This window comes from Patella vulgata, chromosome 7 (assembly GCF_932274485.2).
Source record: "Patella vulgata chromosome 7, xgPatVulg1.2, whole genome shotgun sequence".
NCBI classification, from domain to species: Eukaryota; Metazoa; Mollusca; class Gastropoda; family Patellidae; genus Patella; species Patella vulgata.
The window spans coordinates 22567737-22590679 of record NC_065885.2 but is presented as its reverse complement, the minus strand read 5'-3'; the positions used below and the strand labels follow the sequence as shown (position 1 = coordinate 22590679).

General features: G+C 32.4%; 1 protein-coding gene across 4 annotated transcripts in view; it reads left to right on the top strand.

The window, feature by feature from the left end:
• Positions 1-22943, top strand: part of LOC126826691 (uncharacterized) — a 50135-nt gene that overhangs the window by 20486 nt on the left and 6706 nt on the right. The window contains exons 6-19 of one of the 4 annotated variants that reach the window (XM_056102141.1): positions 3714-4297; positions 4869-4975; positions 5755-5803; positions 6489-6539; positions 7683-7718; positions 11228-11360; positions 11807-11972; positions 17317-17337; positions 17473-17615; positions 18480-18715; positions 19173-19325; positions 20292-20493; positions 21021-21113; positions 22672-22838. In XM_056102141.1, coding sequence (XP_055958116.1) covers positions 3714-4297; positions 4869-4975; positions 5755-5803; positions 6489-6539; positions 7683-7718; positions 11228-11360; positions 11807-11972; positions 17317-17337; positions 17473-17615; positions 18480-18715; positions 19173-19325; positions 20292-20493; positions 21021-21113; positions 22672-22838 — 2141 coding nt within the window. The remainder of the gene's footprint in view (positions 1-3713; positions 4298-4868; positions 4976-5754; positions 5804-6488; positions 6540-7682; positions 7719-11227; positions 11361-11806; positions 11973-17316; positions 17338-17472; positions 17616-18479; positions 18716-19172; positions 19326-20291; positions 20494-21020; positions 21114-22671; positions 22839-22943) is intronic. The other 3 variants (XM_056102142.1, XM_050555691.2, XM_056102143.1) reach the window with 3 other exon arrangements.

Here is a 22943-nt window from a genome sequence, read left to right as displayed (position 1 = left end):
ACAGAGCGTGAGAATAAAGGAAATGGTGCAGTATTCAACATTTGTTTATGTCACTCTACCTTTAACTCTAATTAAACTTTTAAAGTCTGAATTCTATTATTTGATTGCTTCTGTTGAGTTAAAACTAGTTAATAGAACAATTTATTGAGTTATAACTAGTTAATACTAATAAAATAAATCGTTGAGTCATAATTATAACTAGTTAATAGAACAATTATGGAATGAGATTTATGAGTAAAAGAGAAATGCAATGATTTTCTTCAAAATCTAATAAGCACCATCACATTTGGAGAGTGTGTGATCTTCTCATTAGAATATAAAGACCACCTGTCTTTGTAATAATATTTGGCATTCTTTTGAATGTTTTCATTAGGATAATCTATATAATGATTTTCTGGATACACAATATTTGTCTGTTTATAAAAGGATAAGAATAAATTTTCAGAATTTTAACCTCTGACCTGGCTATCGTCTCTGACCCTTGCCCTTATAACCTTTGACAGGAGATTCTTATCTGTGGTGTTTGTTTACAATGGGGTGGAATGTTGGTTTTTAATACCTCTCTATAATGCAGATAGTTATGTAGATAATGATTGAAGACTAACAGGTACACTATATTAAGTTTATATAAACATAACTAAGCTTATGGTAAGTAAAAGAGTATGTAAATTTAAACAGGCATGTTAGCCTACTTTTACCTGAAGATCAGGTTTCAATAATTTTATTTAGGTCAACAGATTAAGTTTGACATAGAAAAATACTGTGAAATTACAAGTTAAGTAAAAGTTCAGATGTGTGTTCATCTTCTCTAGAAATATGATCCAAATTTCTGCCAACCATTTTTTATGGTACATTTACTTTTCTTGATTTTCATTTAGATAACTTTGATTAGATTCTAGAAATATAAATTGAAATCAAATGTTTTCTTAAGTTAAGAAAATAGAAAATAATATTGTAACAGTTGAACTGGTCTATTTTATTTTTCTTCTATGTAGATTTTTTGTTTTATTCTTAGATTACCGATACGTTGCCAATAAGGCTTTACATATGAAGAGCCCAGGGAAAGAATGATCTTAGTCACTTTTTCCATGAACCCCAGTTAAGGGAGCCATCTGGTAGTAAATTGTATAAGTTTTCCGTGGAACAATCAATTTCAGATCAAAACGATCTGAGTAACATCAAACCAGGGCCCTTCTGAAATGGCCCTCGGTCAAATACATGTCCATGGTACCTTTTATTTCTCCTTAATTAGACTGAAAAGTTGAAGTCCGCTGTACTGGTAATTGTGGTTTGTATTAAACATCATTTTGAAGTTGTTATTAAACCCACCCGATTTTCTATTCGAGTCACACATTCTCGTCCAAAAGTTTGTTTTGCATTTTATGCTTACACACAAAAATGTGACTTAGATTGTTCTTTCCCTGGGCTCATTATATGGATATTAGAATGAGCAAGTTCATAAATGATTTATATTTCCTTTTGGAAACATGGTTATTCGTTCAGTGTGTGGAATTTGACCATCACATCACCTGAGAACCCGGATCTGAAAACTTGTTATAATCTATATGATTGATGTTGTTGGGTGACATTGATAAGTTAGATTGACATGTAGACTATATTTAACACTAACAACTTAATTTATAACATATCTATGTTAATGGTTACTGTACCTTAAACTCAATATCACCTACATCTTAGTACTATATTCATCTTGTGTTAAATACCTTGAATAGTGTACTTAACTACACCTGGTAATATTCAATAATTTTTCACAAATTCATTATTTGTGGTTTATATGTCCAAGTGCAACATGGTACTTACTAGAATGAACGTCAGATACTGTTTTATACTCTTGTTTTGTTATTTAGAATAGAATAACATACTTTACAGTAAAATAGCACATACATGTATCTGGCTTGTATTACATTCAACATGTACTGTTACAATTAAGAATGTTTAGCATCTGTCATGACAGTATTTAAATTGTAATTTATAATATAGTACTGATAATCAATATTCCAACATCAAATAAAGTCTTAATTCTTTTATTGAAAAATTTCCTGCTCAAAATGTCAAATTTACAATAAACGTTATATGGTTAATTGTTACTAAAAATATAATTTAACTGCACTGTCTACAATATACATTCTTCAATCATATACATGTTTAAGTCTACCTAATGTTTGAGCGTACATCAGTGTACAGATCTGGTTTTACCTTGTTATTAGCCTGTCAAGCATGTATTGATTGTCTCTCATCATATTCATTAAAGAAATCTCTCAGTAGTAAGTCTGTACAGTGTTGTATCCGTTTATTCTGTGCTGTGTAGATATAGGAAGCTGGAAGATATTACTTCTGACATCTTGATTCCAGAATCCGGTATTATGATGCCGGTTCACTATGATTGTTAGTACCATTGAAAATCTTAATTTTACTTTAAAAAAATTTACAAATTTTGCCGATTTTTTATTTGAATGTTCAAGAATAAGCCTGGTTTTAGCAGGCTTTGATACACACAACCTTTCTCACGTTCAATTTATTGCCGTTAACAAATTAATTTTGCGATTTCACTGAAATGTCTTATTGAATCAAATAGTTGCAATATACAAGATATCCGACGGGTCATTAGTCAGGGTATTCCAGACTAAATGGATGGCACGTAACATGTAAATGCTGTGCATAGAAACACTTGGTCCAAGTATTTCCACTGCCAATTCGGAATGGGGCTTGACTCCAAATTCAATCGTATCCCAAGAAATTTACAGAAATATTTCACTCAACAATGACATTTCCATAATACACTTATTAGGTGTAAACTACATGTATTAATACATGTAAACTACATGTAGTTCTGGAGGAATACTTCACTGCTTAAGCCTGCATGATATTGTAACCATACCTTTTAAGTGTTAATGGTAGACATGTACAGAAATGTATTGGGAAGAAAAAGCAGTATTTTTTATATTGATTTATTCTGTTGATCTAAATGAGTCGAGTCAGTTTATTTATGTATGGAACTTATCACTTAGTTCAACAATTGGTGTGACCCTTGGGTGAGATTGATTAGAGAAAGTTTTATAAATTTTCACATGTATTTACATGTATAGGAAATGCCATTTTGTATAAATGAGTATTTTGGGGAATACTAACCCTATTCCTAACCCCTTTTAGAAGACTAAACTTGGTTCCAATATACCTTTTAGCCCTCTAAAAAGGGTTAAGGTTCGTATTCCCCAAAATACTCATTTATATAAAGCATCTCCCCAACCGACCTACAATTAGCATCTCCCAACCTACAACTGAAATCATTGTCAAACAAAAGAGGGGTGTTGTCTATAAAAGGCATGGGTTAGATCTCCTTTCTAAGGAACCCTGCATACAAGCGAATTATTGAAATAAGAATGTACCATACATGTATGTTAATTGCCTTTATGTCCCTCCCTGTGTGTAACTTGCTTGACAGTTTTATTAATTTTCCTTCCTGCTCAATTGAGACATACGGTATTTTTCAGTGTATTAGGCACATACCGACCTACTGGTGTGCCACGATAGCAGACTCTAATATTCAAGTGGTTAACAATTTGTGTCTATAATTTGATTCTTTCTGCTCAGTACAAATATCATACTTTCAGATAAAACTGAAACCCAATCATGCTTAAAGGAACCTTTCTTTAAAAATCCAAATTTATTCATTTATTTTGAATGTTTTTCAGACAAAACGTGAAGAAGAAGATTGGGAAACTGACAGTAATAGTACAACCTATGAACCAGTTGATGACGAAAATCTGTATGAAGAGGCTGGTTTTGAATCAGACTCAGATTCCAAATCACACAAAAAGAAATCAAAAGATAAAGACGGAAAAACATTTGGTGAAAAGATAACATCACAAGCCTCAAATGTTTTAAATAAATTTACCAAATTTGGTAAGAATCGATCTAAAGGCACAGATTCTGGTGTGTCTGCTACAGATTCCGATGCTGATGTTGTAGAGGAATCTTCTGTAAGTGATGAAATTGGTAAATCTTGTTCTTTATCTAGAAGTAGCAGTGAAAGAAGTAGTGGTAAACGAGCCAGAGAATTAACGACTGATACTAAAAATCTGAGGATATCGGAAGACGAAGGGATGTCATCTCCTACTCCACCACCCCTTCCACCTCGAGCATCAGTGATTCTTCAACAACCAAGTGTAGAGAATTCTCCACCACTACCACCCAGAAATACAGATCCCAGGTTATCACTAGACATGGTTATACCAGTTTCACCTAATGTTGTGTCACAATCGACTGGTGATCTTAGGTTAGTTCACTGTTTTTCTTATTTTTATATTTGGGGTTAATTTCCATACAATATTGAATTAAATTCTAAAAGTTTCTAATGGCTATATTAGTATTTTATCCATCAAAAATACAACTACAGTATTCATGATTCATTTGAAAATGGATTATAAAAAGTGTTCCCCAAGATTTTCTAATGAGGTTTCTCCTTGTTAGTGGTGCAGTGTTTAGTCATACAGATAGGTGAAAAAGCAAGGTCCCGACACCCATTGGCATACATGGAAACGAACCCAGTACAGTTGTAATTTGCAAAATATCCCTTATAGCACACTGTATGGTGTATGCATGTCTCCATTAGACCAGTTAATGCAGAAAAGAAGGGCGTTAATAAACTCCATTTCATTTCATATCCATGAATGATGATTTGAAAAACTGTAAAATGCTACCATTTGACTAATACTGCACATTGACCGGAACATGTTTACGCTGTAAAATAATGTACATGACATAAACGTCATTCTTTAAAATTTTATAAGATTTGGGTGAGTCTTCTTTTGCTGTCTATCTTTATCTACATCTCACTCAATTTACAGGAAAAAAGGTCAGTTTGCTTTTGGTAAAGAAAGTTATTTATTTGGACAACAGATGAAAGCTTCGTCTGTTGGTGATGTGAATGATGATGGTCCTGTATCTGTGGATGGTAAGTTTTAAATGATACCTGGCTGGAGGCTTCTACACTCTGGTATCTTTTACGGGAAATAAATGCAAATAATTTTAAACATTAGAAATACAAGTCCCAATTCCTAATGCTGTCTTTTGTAAGGTAACATCCTTGCCTACACATAGAAATTAATGTCTACGGTAAAGCTGTTTGAAGCAAAAAGCTGTATAATGAATGAAGTACGATGTTTTATGTCAGCATTTTGTGTATAAGCCACGATCACCACTATTAAAAATTATTAAAACTTAGGGTTGTGTATTGCTACACAAAATCATGTTGCAATATATTGCAATACAGATAAGCTTATTGCGATACATATAGCAATATGTTGCTAAATTCGCTTTAATGAGAAAAACCCTTGGTCAAGCTTTAAGAGAAACAATTTTAGCAATATTCGTGGAATGTTTCTAATGAAATTAGAATGTTTGAGAGTGATAGTAAAAAACACCAAACTAAAATTTCAGTACAACAAATAAATGTTGGAAGTCACCAATGATATGCACACAATCTTTTTGATATACTATTTACTTATATGAAATAAATGCTAGAAAATGTGTCTTGATACATAGGCACAACAATCAAAAGTCGATTTGCCAACAAAATGTGGGGGATCTGTATTGCAATATATCGATATATCAACTTTTTTTGACAGACCTAGTAAAATTATCAGTTTTGAAACATTCTTGTTCATTACTCAAATCAAATATTGTGTTGATTTTGGAGTGATATTTTAATAAACATTTTTTTTTTCATTTTAGAATCTTATTTAGAGTACGACCCTGCTCTAGGCAAAGTTGATAAAAAAGAGTAAGTTTGTTGTTTATATTGGTTATAGATCAATCATATGATTATATCATGTTTTGATTGCAAATAATTACCCTTAGGATTATATATTCAAAAATACTCCCCAAGATACAATGTGTGTGTGTGTGTATATATATATATATATATATATATATATATATATATATATATATATATATATATATATATATATATTGCATCGTCTATAATTATTTATATTTTAAGATAAGTCTTTTCTCATGTAATAAAATTCTTGATATATGTTGAAATTTATTAAGCATTTTGCTTTCATTTCGTTCATTTCATTTAGTGTAAATTCAAAAACTGAATGATATCATATTTTTAATATCAAGTTGAATGTTTTGTAATCAAAATAAGAACATATAGTCTTGAATGTCAGACATGCTGATTATATCTGAAAATGACGGTTCTGGACAATTTTTAGTGACCTGAACAATTGTGTACAAATTCATTGGAACATAGACTAAAAGTCTCTAGTTTATTGGAAATTTATTATGAAATATCCCTTCATTTTGACAAGCTATAGAAATATTTTGTGTAGCTTGTTGATTTTTACTTTTCAAAGCATTTATATACATTTACTTGCCTTGCTTTGATTTTACATTATATGAAACTTCATTTATTTAAACGTATATTATATCTATCTTTGACTTATTCTTATAAATAGCAGCAAATCTAAAAATTCTTTAAAAAAGAAAAAGTCATCTAGTGTGTTTCGGTGAGTATTTGCTTGTAAAGCATGGTGCACAAAAACCCTGATTTACATATTGTAATTCCATATAAACAAGTTCATGATCCATCTCTTTCTGTTCAGTCACTAGATATCAGTTGTGTATTATAATAGTAAAGTTATTGTTTTCTAAAGAGATGTAATTGAGTTTAGATTTATACACTTGTTTATTGATAAATACAATACAATTACATCTTCAGTTTCTTTTCCCTTGGTGAATTTGGTTTAATTTTTTTTTTTTTTTTTTTTTTTAAGTCCACATGTTAATATGGTTGTATATTGTTGTCACCTCAGTCTGTCGATAGTCACTCTGCATGTCAGAATTTGTAAGATTTTTGTTTCGAACTTGACAATCTTATTCAAACTCAATAGACAGTTGTAGAATAATATCTTTGAAAGGCATTTAGTAAAGCAATATATAATAATAAACAGACACCTTTATGGATAACATTCACTTGGTTTATTAACTGCAACGTTTCAATGGGGATACTCTCACCGTTATCAAGCAATGATAAGATTATTTTCTTGCAGACTTGCTGGGCCTGGGACTATGAGAAGAATGAGCCATTGTCATTTAATATTTTTGTTTCAAACTTGCTGGTATTGTTTGACTAGTTATAATGCCGAATCCTTTTGATATTCAGACTAATGAATTAATTATTTAAAGAGTAATTCTCTTGTCAACAAACCCATCTATCGCTGTTGAGGTCAGAGTTTCTGAGGTTTCTGTGGTGAACGTCTTGGGATTTTTATTCTGTTTATAAGAATGGATGAGCCATATCGAAGTCATAATCATTTGTAGTTATTACATGTACCCGTTTCATCAAAACTTGTCATAAAAGTTGATAGCTGAAATTCTGCACAATTTATTTCCTATACTTCCAAACATCGAAATCTTTATAAACAACTTGGAGGATTAAGCAGCTTGTGGGTGTATGTGTTTCTTTAAAAAATATTTTCTGAAAAAAAAATATATGTTTAGTTATTATATTTTTCGTATTTTTGTTGTACCTATATGTGAGCTTAAATAATATTGGACAAGTTTTGTTTTATTTCAAAGTCGTAATTATTTTGTGTATTTTTCTGGTATAGGTGTTGTCATTTTTGTTTCTTTCTTTTTTTTATAAATAGATTGGATAAAATTTCACTAAAATTTCTCGCAAAGCTGTAAATATGATTTATTTTAATTGCCAGAAAATCCTTAAACTATCCCAACACAAAGTGTAGCTTGCTTGCTTCGATGCACACAGATGTTAAAATGATATAGTAGGAGAATTTAAACACTAACTTTTATAGAAGTACAATAGATGTTCATGTTCTGAAAGGAGTATTAATTTTATTATTTATTAATTTGCATCATGAACTAAACATATCAATATTAACAAATGAATTATTCCATAAAGTTTGTGTAAAGTTTTTTGAGATTTGTAACCAAAGAAAAATATGAAAGGATTATTTATTTTTATCATTAATTAATTTGCACAGTGAAGTAAGCATATCAATATTAACCAATTAATTATTCGATAAATATAGTTCTATGAGAATTGTAACTAAAAAGAAATATGGTAATGAGTGAAATTTCTTTAAGGGTGATAATATATTGCTCTATGATATATAACCAGTTATATATATTCACAAGGATTTGTCATATTCTGTGTTATATCAAGTTATATTTGAAAACAAAGCAGTGCCACTAAGTGGATGTGTTTATTAATAAATGTGTTGGCTAGTAGCCTATTCATACATGCATGTGCTAGTGGTGACAGGTGCATGGTGACCTGACCTAGGTTATGGTTATGTAGTAATGGTTATTAAAGATGTGTTATATTCAAATCATGTTCAACGAGCCTCTCATTGGCTTCTTGTTACAACACAGTCACAGTGTCTCATCCACTTCATATAATAGAAAATCAGTAAGCCTTGACTTGACATATAACACACAATTTGTTTACTTTTGCATTGCAGTCTGATATTTTTTCTATAACAACTGCCAAAATCTACTTAAGAAATAATCTCTGTGTGAATAAGACAAATCATGTCAGGTTCAAAACAATTAAGTTATCCAGATTGCCTTTTTTTAACAAACATATATTATGATTAATTGTGAACCAGACACTACAATGAGTGTAAATTAGAAATGTCAATCACAGTCAAGTTGATTAAAACTTGTTCAATGGTACATTGAGGGTTTTGGTAGGTTTATTCTTTGGTGAATATTTTACACTACATGTATATTGGACCAAATTGTAAAGTTTCTGACTTTGGTTGAACTTCTAAAAAAATCAACCACAATACTAGTTCAGCTGTGAACATATGTCTCATTACACTTATCCTATTGAACGCTTCCAATAGCTCTTTGTCGAAAGTTTTAAGCTTCTCCATAAAATGTACAGTGAACTTTTTTAACAGCTAAAAGGTTGTGTGTCAGTCCCTGTGAACACTTTAAACTTTCAGGCCTAGTAAATAACCTGAAAACATTCTAATCAAACAATAGAAGAGAGACATATTTACTGACTGATAAGGACTTTATTAATATTACCTAATTTTTATTGTCCCCCGACCTTTCATCAGTATTTTACCTAAACAATAATTGTTTTAATTTTACTGGGAAAATACTGATAAAAGTATATTTTAAAATGTACCAGACGGCAGACATGCATGTATTTTTATAATAAGACATCCTCAAGCGTAAATTAAAGTTCTCTCAGAATAGATTACTTATGATTCATATTTGTCATTTGACAATTATATTTGAATTGAAGTCATACTTGTCGAAATAGTTGGATATTTATTACTTTCCACAAAAACATGTCATATATTTCAAATGTTTAAAAATACAAATATATTTGAATAGAGGTCATCCTATTTTGCTTACGTGTATGTAATTTTTCCTGATCGAAACAGTACAAAATTTGTTTGACTTTCATCACATGATGATCTGTAGATATTTACATTTAGATCATACATGTATTGCTGTGACTGTAATGTCCAAACACAACTAAGCTTAACATGTTATGTAGACACTACCGAATAAGACAGAATTTCATTATAGTTCTAAAAATGTTGGATGTTTATTGATTTTCAAATTAGCTGATTTTTATTTCATGAAGTAGGACATTTTATTCTGTCAGACCTAAAAAATTGATCGCTGATGCAGAAAATCTAATTTTCGGTACAAGGCCTGACATTTATTTTTGTAATATTTATCACAGGTTATAAGATTATGTTTTACCAAATTTTGATAGGCTTGTTCTGAAGAGTGAAGATACTAAAGTAAAGATGAAAAACTAACCATTATATGATTTTATATCATAAACTAATGTCAGCTATATTGACTCCTCAAATAAAAAGTGATATCGGGTATCAGCAAGAGGAAGGATACCCTGCCTTGTGCATGATTAATAGCTACTTAGAGTGATAGATGTTATTGCATATGTCATTCAATTTTACCCCTTTCAAAGATGCATTATGTAATATTTAGTTAAAGAGTTGGCCGTTCTTGCTATGTATAATAGTTCAAAAATAGATAATGCAAAATGAATATATTAAAAATTTCATTCTAATTACTTTATTCCGAGCGAAGTTATCACTGTTTCAAGTTTTGACTTGATGTGGCATTGATTGTTTATTATCGAAGCCACAGTACTTGGTAATAGAGACTAAATCATTTGGTGGCGATCGTGTTTAAATCGCCGCCATCCGATAGTCTAGAGAGTTATTTATGGGCTTGTCATGTTAATAAATGTCTAAATAATAGTTTATATAACATCTGAAACCAAAATAAAGACCTGCAATATGCAAATCTATCTCTTACATAATGCATCTGTAAACAGGGCAAAAACATTAATTCAAATAAACACAAAACAAATGTGTGTAACAAACGTTTTGCATTTATCATCAAAAAAAATCAAAAAATCACATGATATCAAATGATTTCAAAATTGTGGCCGAGTACAGGAAATTTATTAAGAATATATGTCAATTATCACCATGTCACAATTAGGTTTCTTGTTTAGGTAAACGATTATTCAACAAGTTTGTTTAGTATTTATTGTACAGCTAAACACTTGTTTACTGTTTTGTTATTTCAGCACATTCATTTGAAATAAAGCAGCTACATTGTTTGTTTTCTGTTTATTTCTGTAAAGAATGGATGTAATCAATTCTGAATTAATTTAAGAGTCTTTTATTGAAGGCCAATAGGTCATCCAAAAAATAAAGAGACCTATTTATGTCATACTAAATGAATGTATCCCTAACCAAGTGATTGTGTCAGGAGTCCATTAGTAGTTGGAGATGGAATAAGTAGTGAAAGTTTCTGTATAAAAAATATTGTGTGCATACTCATAACCACTAACATATGTTAGAAAAAAAACATCAACTCGTTAAAATATTCCAGTCAATCTTACAACCATCAGAAGAAAGATGAGAACTCATTAAAGACTATGATTTCATTTCTCATTAATTCTATTGGAGAAGTTTCATAAAAACATAGATAATTACAATGTAGAATGAATTTTGATTTGCACAGAGTGATTATTGATCTAGCTAGCATACAGCAATTTTAAACCTTTCTTTACAAGTGGAATTAACTGGGAAATATTGGAATGCTACATAAGGTAATTACATTTTATGCAGTAATCATTAATAATTGTATTGTGTATTATGTTTTTCAGGAAAAGTTCTATGGCTGATGATAAATCTATCTATTCATCTTCATCTTCATCATCTTATGCTGAATCAGATGATTTAGATACAATTATTCCTCTAAGTATAAAGAATGATGACAACAAATTTTACATTGAACCGGTATGTTACATGTATTAGAAGAGAACACCACCCATACGATATTGATAAAATAGACAAAATATATGCCATCATTGTGGGGGATATACCAAAATAAACATAATATTAACGTTGGTATGATTGAAAATGAAACTATCAGTATCAAACTTTTGTGAATATCTGGTATTACGGGGACATAAAAGTATTGATTTCTTTATTTGTTATACTCAAGTTGAAGAAGTAGATAGGTTTATTAGAAAAGGCATTTTTATGCAAAGGTTCCCCACCGTTCTATCTAAAAGTTTGAGGCATTTGACATTGTGAATCGGCTAAACCCCACATCAAAATAAAGAATTGGTATTATGTCTTTTAGCGCAAAGAAATGGATATATTTTGAATTCGAACATTTAAAAATGTGATGCCCATATGACTCTCTTTCATCAATCAATTTAAATAACTCTTTTGTCTAGAATGAAGAACAAGTTTATGGTAGACTTGGTTGTACCAGATATTCTACAAAGTTTTGTCAAGAACCTCTTTATCAGTATTATACGAAAGAAAAAGTTCATCGAGCAACACTGAAGAAATGTATTCAAAGTGATGATGATGAAGATGATGACAGTAAATTTGAAGATGGTATGTGTTATTTACTTTGCTGTTTGATTATCTATTTTGTAATTACATAATCATTTGAGATTTATTGGGTTGGTTGGCCGACTGCTCTAACATGCAAGGTTTACATTATCCAATCTACTATTCTTGTGGATCAATCCCAAACTTGTTACAAACAGTAGGGTTGCATGCAGAACTGTATCAGTTTTTCTTAAGATTTCTCTTTATCCAGTTTCGTCCCACTGCTATTCATATACAGGGCTCACACTGGCTTTCAATTTTTTCCCCGCCAAAATGGATGGTAATTTTTATACAAAAAAAATGTTCATATTTTTTCCCGCCACATGGAATATTTTATCTGCCAAAAATGTGTGATAAAAAAGACAACATCTAACAATTTTATGTCTCAGCTAGGCTTATTATAAAACAATTAACGATATATACAATACAATATACAACAACTTTAAAAATCTGTCTTTACATAATAGATTAGCAAAGTTTGGATTTCATAAGATCACATTTTATTTTTGGTGGCTTAAGTCTATTTGAACACCGTACTGCACAATATATTTTCATTCAGTATTTACACGTCAAATCTCATCCAAGGTAGGTGTCCCACCAGAAATAAATATCTCCAAATATCTCGACAATTACACCACAATATTTATATATACACCTCGCCGTAAATCAGTTTCAAACATTTATAGTCACTAAATAAACGGTCGTGCTGTACTTAATAAGCTATGACCACTTAATCATCCACAAATAATACACTGAAAGATGGTTACGACTGTCGGCCATAACATTCGAGCACATGTGAGTAAAAAATAAGTTACGTGCCCTTGTTTTGAAAGTAGTCTCGCTTAACCAGTCTACTGACCATTCTACGTTTGATTGACAGGCCGGGATAATCAAGACTACTTTTTATGAAACATAGCAGAAAGCTGGAACAAGAAATTAAATTTAGAAACACGCACGTTGGGCAACTCAACAATTGTTTTAAGAACCTTGTAAAAGTAAAATGAAACTACTGCTAGTATAATGTTCTTGTCCAACGCAAGTATTTTAGAGATAATATATGTACTAAACCAAAAGATGTCGCTGCTAACAGTACAGTTAATGATAAAGCAATTTAAGAAATAAAACGAACGTAATTTCTAAAGCTGTTGTAATAACCAATAAGCTAAATATTACTGCTATTCATAATCTTCAACAATAGATTTTTTTACGGCTGTAATAGTTGATAGATGTGTAGAGAATTGCACGTGCGATGGCTATTTATAGTATCATAGACTCTATGGCTGAGTATTATCATACTGCGTAGTGACTTGAGATAGACTCTAATATATATCTTTGGCAATTATCAATCAACTAATCATTGATTAGTATTACTCATTGACACAATCCGGTTTATCAGCCAACTGATTAATTTATAGTATCCCGCCATGTGATTGAAATGAAATGAAATGAAATGGTGTTTATCGTCCTACTGTTCTGCTCCTAAACTGGGCTAATGAAGACGGGCATACGCCATACAGTTTGCTATGATGAGGGAAATTTTGCCCGGGCAGCGGTGCTACGGTCTACTCTTATATCGAATTCCAACTGCCAAGGGATCTTTTACGTGCATGCCAATATGTACACGGGACCTCAGTTTTTTTATCCCATCCGACCGACTAGACAGCTGTCCTTGTCAAGTCCTCCGTCCTGCATCACTGACAAGGGGAAACCACGCCGGAAAATCTGGATGAACTTTCTCGGCCAATGCAGGGATCGAACACCCGACCTCCAGTCTAGTGAGCCAGTGTCTTACCCACTTAGCCACGTGATCCCCTGCCATGTGATTGACACTCAATAATGGTTAATCCAGGATAAATATGATTAAAATTTTAGGATTTTTTTTTCCGCCAGGTCTCAAAAAGAATTGCCAGTATGGCAAAACATTATTGCCAAAATTATCATCAAAATCAAATTTTAACCTATTGGTTATAAATGCATGCCATGCATTTATTAGGACTATGTTTTTATACGCCCACATTTTCATGTGGACGTATATTGTCGTCGCCCCTGTCGTCCACAATTGTTTGTGAACAGTCTACAGGTCACAATTTTTATCCGATTTCAATGAAACTTGAAATATAGGGTTATCACCCTAAGATCTCGGTTTCTTTCGATATTGGCATCTGTCGGACCGTAACTTCATGGATTATGGCCCCAGATTGTACGAAAAATCACATTTTTGGCATGTGAACACTGTAGAGGTCACAATTTTTATCCGATTCTGTTGAAACTTGAAATGTAAGTTTATAACCAAAAGATCTCGGTTCCTTTCGATATTCGCGCATATGGGACCGTAACTTCCTGAATTATGCCCCTGATTGTACGTAAAAACACGTTTTTTGGCTTGTGGATCCTATAGAGGTCATAATTTTTATCCTATTTAAAAAAACGTGTTAATATATCACCGTTACACCCTAAGGACGGCTGAGTTCGAATTTCGTGAAAATCGGCCCAAAACTGACAGACAAAATGGCCGCCATTCGTTCTCAAATAGCGTAAAAAATAGGGTATATCAAGGTTGTGGACCCTATAGAGGTCACAATTTTTTTATCCGATTTTGTTGAAACTTGAAATGTAAGTTTATAACACAAAGATCTTGGTTCCTTTCGATATTCGCGCATATCGGACCTAACTTCATGAATTATGGTCCCTGATTGTACGCAAAAACGCGTTTTTTGGCTTGTGGACCCTATAGAGGTCATAATTTTTATCCGATTTAAAAACACGTGTTAATATATCACCGTTACACCATAAGGGCGGCTGAGTTTGAATTTCGTGAAAATCGGCCCAAAACTGACAGACAAAATGGCCGCCGTTCATTCTCAAATAGCGTAAAAATATGGTATATCAAGGTTGTGGGCCCTATAGAGGTCACAATTTTTATCCGATTTTGTTGAAACTTGAAATGTAAGTTTATAACCCAAAGATCTCGGTTCCTTTCGATATTCGCGCATATGGGACCGTAACTTCCTGAATTATGGCCCCTGATTGTACGAAAAATCACGTTTTTAGCTTGTGGACCCTATAGAGGTCATATTTATTATACAATTTAAAAAATCATATTATTATATCACCGTTACACCCTAAGGACGACTGAGTTCTAATTTCGTGAAAATTGGCCAAAAACTGACAGATAAAATGGCCGCCCTTCGTTCTCAAATAGCGTAAAAATATGGTATATCAGAGGTTACAATTTTTATCCGATTTTGTTGAAACTTGAAATGTAAGTTTATAACCCAAAGATCTTGGTTCCTTTCGATATTCGGGCATATCGGACCGTAACTTACTGAATTATGGCCCATGATTGTACGAAAAATTGCGTTTTTAGCTTGTGGACCCTAGAGAGGTCAAAAATTTTATCCAATTTAAAAAAAACGTGTTTTTATATCACCGTTACACCCTAAGGACGACTGAGTTCAAATTTCGTGAAAATCGGTCCAAAACTGACAGACAAAATGGCCGCCCCTCGTTCTCAAATTGCGTAAAAATATGGTATATCAAGGTTGTGGACCCTATAGAGGTCACAATTTTTATACGATTTTCTTGAAACTTGAAATGTAAGTTTATAACTCAAAGATCTTGGTTCCTTTCGATATTTGCACATATCGAATTGTAATTTCCTGAATTATGGCCCTTGATTGTAGGAAAAATCACTTTCGTTTTAGCTTGTTTTCTATCCATCTCTCGAAAATGTGGGCATATCCTGCCTGGCAGCCGCTGGTTCCATAACTAATAATAAGTCTTGAATGGTTCTTCCATCTTTTAATTACGGGAACTTATATCTTACATACAATAATTCAAATACATACAATGTGCATCACACTTGCAGCACAGTGGATGACTGATGGAGCTGCTGCTAAGTCAGGTGACCTACTCCTATCTATCAACTTCTTCTTCTATTGGTGTTCCACGTCTGCTTCCATCAATGGTGATATATCGCAGACAAGTTATCCTGTTTTATTATAGCGCACATGCAGGGGTCTTTCCTTTGGAAGGAAACAGAAGTACCCAGAGTAAACCCACGAGGTTGTAAAAGGCACATACACATACACCAGGGATTAAGACTACGACCACAAGCCAGAGGTGACTGGCCAGCTAGAGCTTGAAGCATGACACTCTAGACCACTAGGCCATCACAACCACCCTCACCCTATCAATGTACATTAGTCTTTTTATATTTCAACTATTAATTAATGGATGCGCCAATAGATATACTATAGACATAACATAAATAAACAATAATGGATTAAATAAAATAATTAGCTACTACCCTGATTGACATTAACCATGAAATATTAATTACTATCTAAAAGCTGTCTGGTCATACATTTGTCCTGAAATAACCTGCATTGTCTTGAATCGATATTAAATCTTATCTGTGTCTTTCTCTATTTATATACAGTTGTAACTTTTTCTGGTTTAGCATTCATTGTATAACTTTAAAGATACATCATGGGAGATAAGATAAAGAGATCGCAGTTCTCGCTATAATAGTTAAAAACTAGATAGTGTAAAGGTAATTTGCTGAAAATTTCAGTCAAATTGATCCACTATGAGCCGAGAAAGAAGCGGGTGAAATTTTTGCATAGTCTTGATCATCATTACTAAAGTCATTAATATAAACAGCATAGTCTCGATTATCCACTTTTTTTTATTTAATTATCAATGGCCGTTAGCGGCATGTAGGAATCTAATTCAGCCACCATCGAAGGCTAGCCTTGACATCGAGTTTATTATGGTCTGGATAAGTTAATTAATGTCTAATTGATAATTTAGATAACATTTCAGGCCTAAAGAAAGACTTGTAATAAGCAGATTTTGCTCTTGCATAATGCATGTTTAATCTATTTGATTAATTGTATTCTAGAATATTCCCACAGTATTACCCAAAATAATATAGCAATTATTATAATGCGTGGGATTATTCTATTCAACATGTAGGCCTACACACATTCACTTAATGCGTATCATTATACACACACTTTTATACTCTGTTCATTGAAGCATAATACACTTGAATAGTGTTGTTTGATTACTAAATATATACTTTACATTCAATTGTCATTTAATTTGCTTGGTCTTCTGTGTAAATGGGTTATGATAATTTTGTAAGCTAGAATCTAGATTATGTTTCTTTTGAGTCATAAGTGTTTTGTTACTGATTATTGTCAGTTTTAGCTTTACACTGGTTATTTGTACATGTACAAGAAGCAGAAAATAATGAAATGGATTTTTAATTGGTATTTGTTAGATATTACTAATATAGATGTTTTATAAATATCCTGAATTTTCTTTTCTGCTGCCTTAGGACGCAAAAAATTAATAAAAGGTAGGTCTCGTTTGATTCAATACTAACCTTGGATTATAGTCTACATGTATGTATATATATATGTGTGAACACATTATTGTATATAATTTGAGTATATATAGTAGATAATCTATAATAAGTTTTCTCTATAATCAGGTGGTTGTATATATGAAGATGTAGGGTGTAATGAAGATAAACATCCAGAAACTATTGTTGAAAAAGAATTAATACAGAAGCCTCGAAACGATTTCAATAAAGGCGGTTCTCTTCATAGAGCACTGTGGTGTGAAATGCCAGAGGTAGATACTTCATTTTTATCATTTCTTGAATTGAGTTGATATATGTAATAACAAATAGGGATACTAATTTTAATTTCTTTTTCATTTTTATACATCAACATTTTTGTGGGTGTATTATGTTGTCACCGTCTGTAGGTCCGTCCATCAACAATTGGTTTGTGAAAGCGACCGAGGCTAGAGTTTTCGATTTGGTGTGAAGCATCATGGTCATGAGAGGAAAAACCGTATTGACTTTTCGTTCTGGAGTTATGCCCCTTTTTATACACCCACATTGAAATGTGGTCGTATCTAGAGGCTAAAGTTAATATCCGATTGACTTTAAATTTATACACAGTGTTTAAGGTCATGAGACGACGAAGCCTATTGATTTTCAACGATTTCCGATTATTACTGCCCGAGTTATTTCCCTTGATCACTTTGTAAAATTTTTTGGATGCTTTAGAGATCATACACCATGTTTACGCCTATATATAATCGTTTTGATTGATTTTTTATTGATACACAGAGTTTAAGGTCTTGAGACGAACAAATATATTGATTTTCAATGATTTTTAATAACTTGAACAGCTGAATCCATGATATTAAATGTTTTGTATACTAAACGTTAGCATGGGCCAAATAGATTCTAATGTTGTACAGTAACATTCTGAATTATGGCCCCTTATTGTATGCTTTTTTAGCATGGGCATATCTTGCATGTTAACCACTTGTTTCTTGTGATTGGAGATGTTGCATTTTCATTAGCTGTTTAAAGTAAAACAGATTGCGATCACATATAAAATATGGAATATAAATTTATAGAAACCGAAATGAAAACTATCTGATTAAAATCAATGTAATTGAATTGATTTTCTTCTATTGTAGGTTGTACGAAGTGGTGTTCTAGAAAAAATGGCAGACAGAGATAAGAAAATACAAGAAGCTATGTTTGAAATTATTACATCAGAGGCATCGTACTTAAAAAGTTTGAATATTGTTATTAATGTGTTCCTTATGTCACCAGAATTTTCCTCTGATCATTCTGATCGATGTGTTGTTACTAAACGTGAAAGAACTGTTTTATTTTCTAATATTGGTGCCATAAGAGATACAAGTGAAAGGTAATCAAATTTCTTTAAATCAGTGAAATTGTAAAAGCTTGTGATTTTTAGTTGCTGGAGATTCATAATAGACATTCTACAATTCCATTGTTGTCTTAATGTAGGAATGATGTTTGGATAAGTAATTTGCAGGCTAATTCTATAGAATTTCCCACAGGATAATTGTCTTAATCCGACTGAACTTCATTCTGTAGTATGTAAGTACACAGAAAACTCATGAAGATGAACTAAAGAATATAGTTGTGATCAAATAGACTTTCTGACTTTTCTGTCAACTTGAAGCCAAAATGCAACAAATAATTATATAATTAAGGAATTGGGAGTGTTGCCGGGTAACAGTCGTTGAATTTCTTTTTATTTCCTGATTCAGGTGCATGAATTTGGAAATAAATATAGCATGATAGCAGACTGAAGTGCTGTAATGTTTGCTATAAATTATAATGTTGGTCTATTGCAGGTTTCTAGCTGATTTAGAAAAGAGATGGCAAGAATCGTACATTTTAAAAGACATCTGTGATATTATATATGAACACGCTTCTAAATATTTCCAAGTCTATGTGAGATATTGTAGTAATCAAAAATTTCAGACTCAAGTCTTAGATGGTCTTAAGTAAGTCACATTTTATTTTTTTAGAAACACATCAGGAAAAAAAAAGATAATTTATTTTGATAAAATGTCTTTGATACAAATATTTTTATACGTCCACATTTTCATGTGGATGATATTGTTGTTGCCCCCATCCTTCCAAAATTTGTTTGTGGACACTCTACAGGTCACAGTTCTTATCCGATTTTGACGAAACTTGAAATATGGGTTTATATCCAAAAGATCTAAGTTCCTCTCTTTATTGGCATGTATCGGACCGAAACATCATGGAATATGGCCCCTGATAGTACGAAAAATCACTTTTTTTAGCTTGTGGACACTCTAGAGGTCACAATTTTTATCCGATTTATATGAAACTTAAAATGTATGTTAATAACCCAAAGATCATGGTTCCTTTCGATATTCGCACTTTAACTTCCTGGATTATGGCATCAGTACAAAAAAGCATGTTTTTAGCTTGTGGTGCCTCTAGAGGTCACAATTTTTATCCGATTTAAAAAACCATACTAATATATCACCGTTCCACCATAATGGTGGTTGAGTTCAAATTTCGTAATAATCGGATCGAAACTCCCTGACAAAATGGCCACTCCTTATATACAAATAGTGTAAAACTAAAATTATGTAATACCAAAGTTGTGGACCCTCTAGAGGTCACAATTTTTATCCGATTTTGTTGAAACTTGGAACACATGTTTATTTCCCGAAGATCTCGGTTCCTGTAGATATTCACGCATTTGATCACATATAAATATTTTAAGATAAATTTAATTTTTATACTCCTACTTTGAAATGTGGCTTTACAATGTTGTAACCCAAGTCTTATTGAACTTTGTTTCTAGAGGTGTATGTTTCACTACCTGGCCGGTCTTCATTAGCCCAGTCAGAGCAGAACAGTGGGACATTAAACCCTATTTCATTTCATTTCATTTCATTACCTGGCAACCTATCTTTATTTATTTTTTATAGAAAAAAGTCAGAATATGTTGAAGCTGTTCGTCGCCTAGAATCACACCCGCAGTGCCAAAATCTACCCATGTCTTCATTTTTACTGTTACCCATGCAGAGAATAACTCGTCTTCCTCTCTTGGTTGATGCCATATGTCATAGATTAGAACCTGATAAACAATTACATAAATCAGCATCACAAGCTCTTGAAACACTTAATAAGGTTTGTTATATTTCATTATTTAACTTGGAAATTTTATGTTTTAAGTAGTTGTTTTTATGACATTAGTCTACTGTAAAAATTCAGGTCAGTTAAAAGACGTTGGCTCGCTAAGCTGGTTGTCCTGTGTTATGTCGCGATACATCAAATCAACGATATATCGTGCCGGCACTAATACCAGTGACCTATGTAAACAGGGAACTGCGATAGCTCTTTGAGTAAGATGTTGGCTCAGTAAACTTGAGGTACTGTGTTCGATCGTTGTTACCCCCTTGTCAGTGGTGCAAGATGGAGGGCCTGGAAAGTTCCATGTATAGTCACCCGAATGTAACGAAAAACCAAGGTCCCATGTACACAGCGTGTACATAGAAGAACCCTTGACAGTTGGAATTCTAAATAACAGTAGACTCTGTATGGCCTATTGTCATCATTGGCCGGGTTGGTGCGGAACAATAGGACGTTAAACCCCATTTCATTTCCTATGTAAACATATTTATCTCAGTATTGTATGTTGTAATTATTATAATTAGATTGTGAAGAGTTGTAATGAGGGAGCTAAGAAAATGCAGCAAACCGAAGAGATGTGTTTAATTGCCAATCAGTTAGATTTTAATAAAGTTAAGGTTAGTACCTACTCACAAGTAATGATTTCTGTAATAAAGTCATGATGGTAATTACTGCAATGACCGGCGAAGATTATTATAATGGTACATAAACAAAGATTACTATGTATGTAATTGTCAACAAAGATTACTGTAGTGATAAACTGCAATTATGCAATAAAAAGCAAAGATGAATGACATGTAATGAAAGTAAATATTGCTACAAGGATAAATAAAGATTACTATGTGTAATGATTAAACAAAGATTACTACAGTTATGTGTAATGATGAGCATAGATTGCTGTGATGATAAGCCAAGATTACTGTAATCAATGTATTGATCAGTAAATATTGATGTAATGATATGCAAAGAGTATTGTAGTGATGAGCATTACACTAATACTAATAATGCAAAGAATACTGTAAATCATATTGTAATAACATAAACATTCAAATAGCTGTAAAGTGTGAGTTAAAAAGGAAATACAGTTTGATCATGAAAATACTAATAATAAATAAAGTGATATGATTTAAATTATGATATTTATTGGTATATACAGTAGAATCTGTATGAGCAGCCACTCCTATTCAGCGACATCTCCTTGTAAGCGGTCACGATAAATTCCCCCCGTAGAAATTCTGTTGTTTTATCTCTTTATTCAACGGTCACTCCTCTAACGCGGCCAGCGGTCACTATTTTACTAATAAATTCAACAAAACATCGCCCATTCAACGGCCATTGTTGAATGATAGCATCTTGTCGTTCTTTGTAACACCCCCGCTAATCCCGTGAGTAGTAGTTAATTAACTGGACCCCAACTGATCAGGTAAAAAGAAATGTAAACATAACAATCAACCCAGGATTATCTGTTAATTAATCTTTTGTTTTATTAAACGACTAACCTGATCATTGTTTTCACGCGTAACGACACATTATTTGATACTGATTGAATAAAATAAAAGTACCGAGTTTTGTCACGATCATCTAGTATCTCTCTTAGCGCCTCCTATAATATTACATACAGAGTTACACCCCCTGTAAATAGGTGATAAAATTAGCGATGTTTTTTGTTCATGTGCTTTTTTGATAAAATAAAATGTATTCATCGATTTTCTTCACAAAAATGGATAAATATTATCGAATGCATCACAATGGCAGACAGTAGTATCGAAGTTTTTTACAAAATGACAAGTTTACAGAAGTTATGTCCGAGATTTGAGTAAAGAATTTTCGTCCGGTGCAAGATTCAGCGACGGCCAAATTTACCGCTTCCAATGCATCCAAGCGTAATATTTAATTTATGTCGGCACAAAAAGCAACGAGATTTATTAAGAGGCCACTCCCGTTAAGTTATGTCCGAGATTTGAGTAAAGAATTTTCGTTCGGCGCAAGATTCAGCGACGGCCAAATTTACCGCTTCCAATGCATCCAAGCGTAATATTTAATTTATGTCGGCACAAAAAGCAACAAGATTTTATTAAGAGGCCACTCCCGTTAAGCGGTCAGTTGTGAAAATTCCCTTGGGTGGCTGCTTAATGCAGATTCTACTGTATATAAATATACGTCTGAACATTTCAGGAATTTCCAATTCGTTCAGCATCACGTTATCTTGTAAAGAAAGGAGATCTTGTACGAGTTATAAATGATACTGGTAGTAGAATGCCATTTGGTAAAAAAGGTGCCAGTAAACAAAATGTCAGTATGTTCCTCTTCAATGATTTAATGATACTGACAAAGAAAAAAGGGTAAGTGGTTTTCAGATTATAAAAATCTGTTAAAGAAGTTCTGCTCTGTCTGAGATAATGAAGCTGGACATATGTTAAGCAGTGTCCCATGAGGAAAATTTTGCC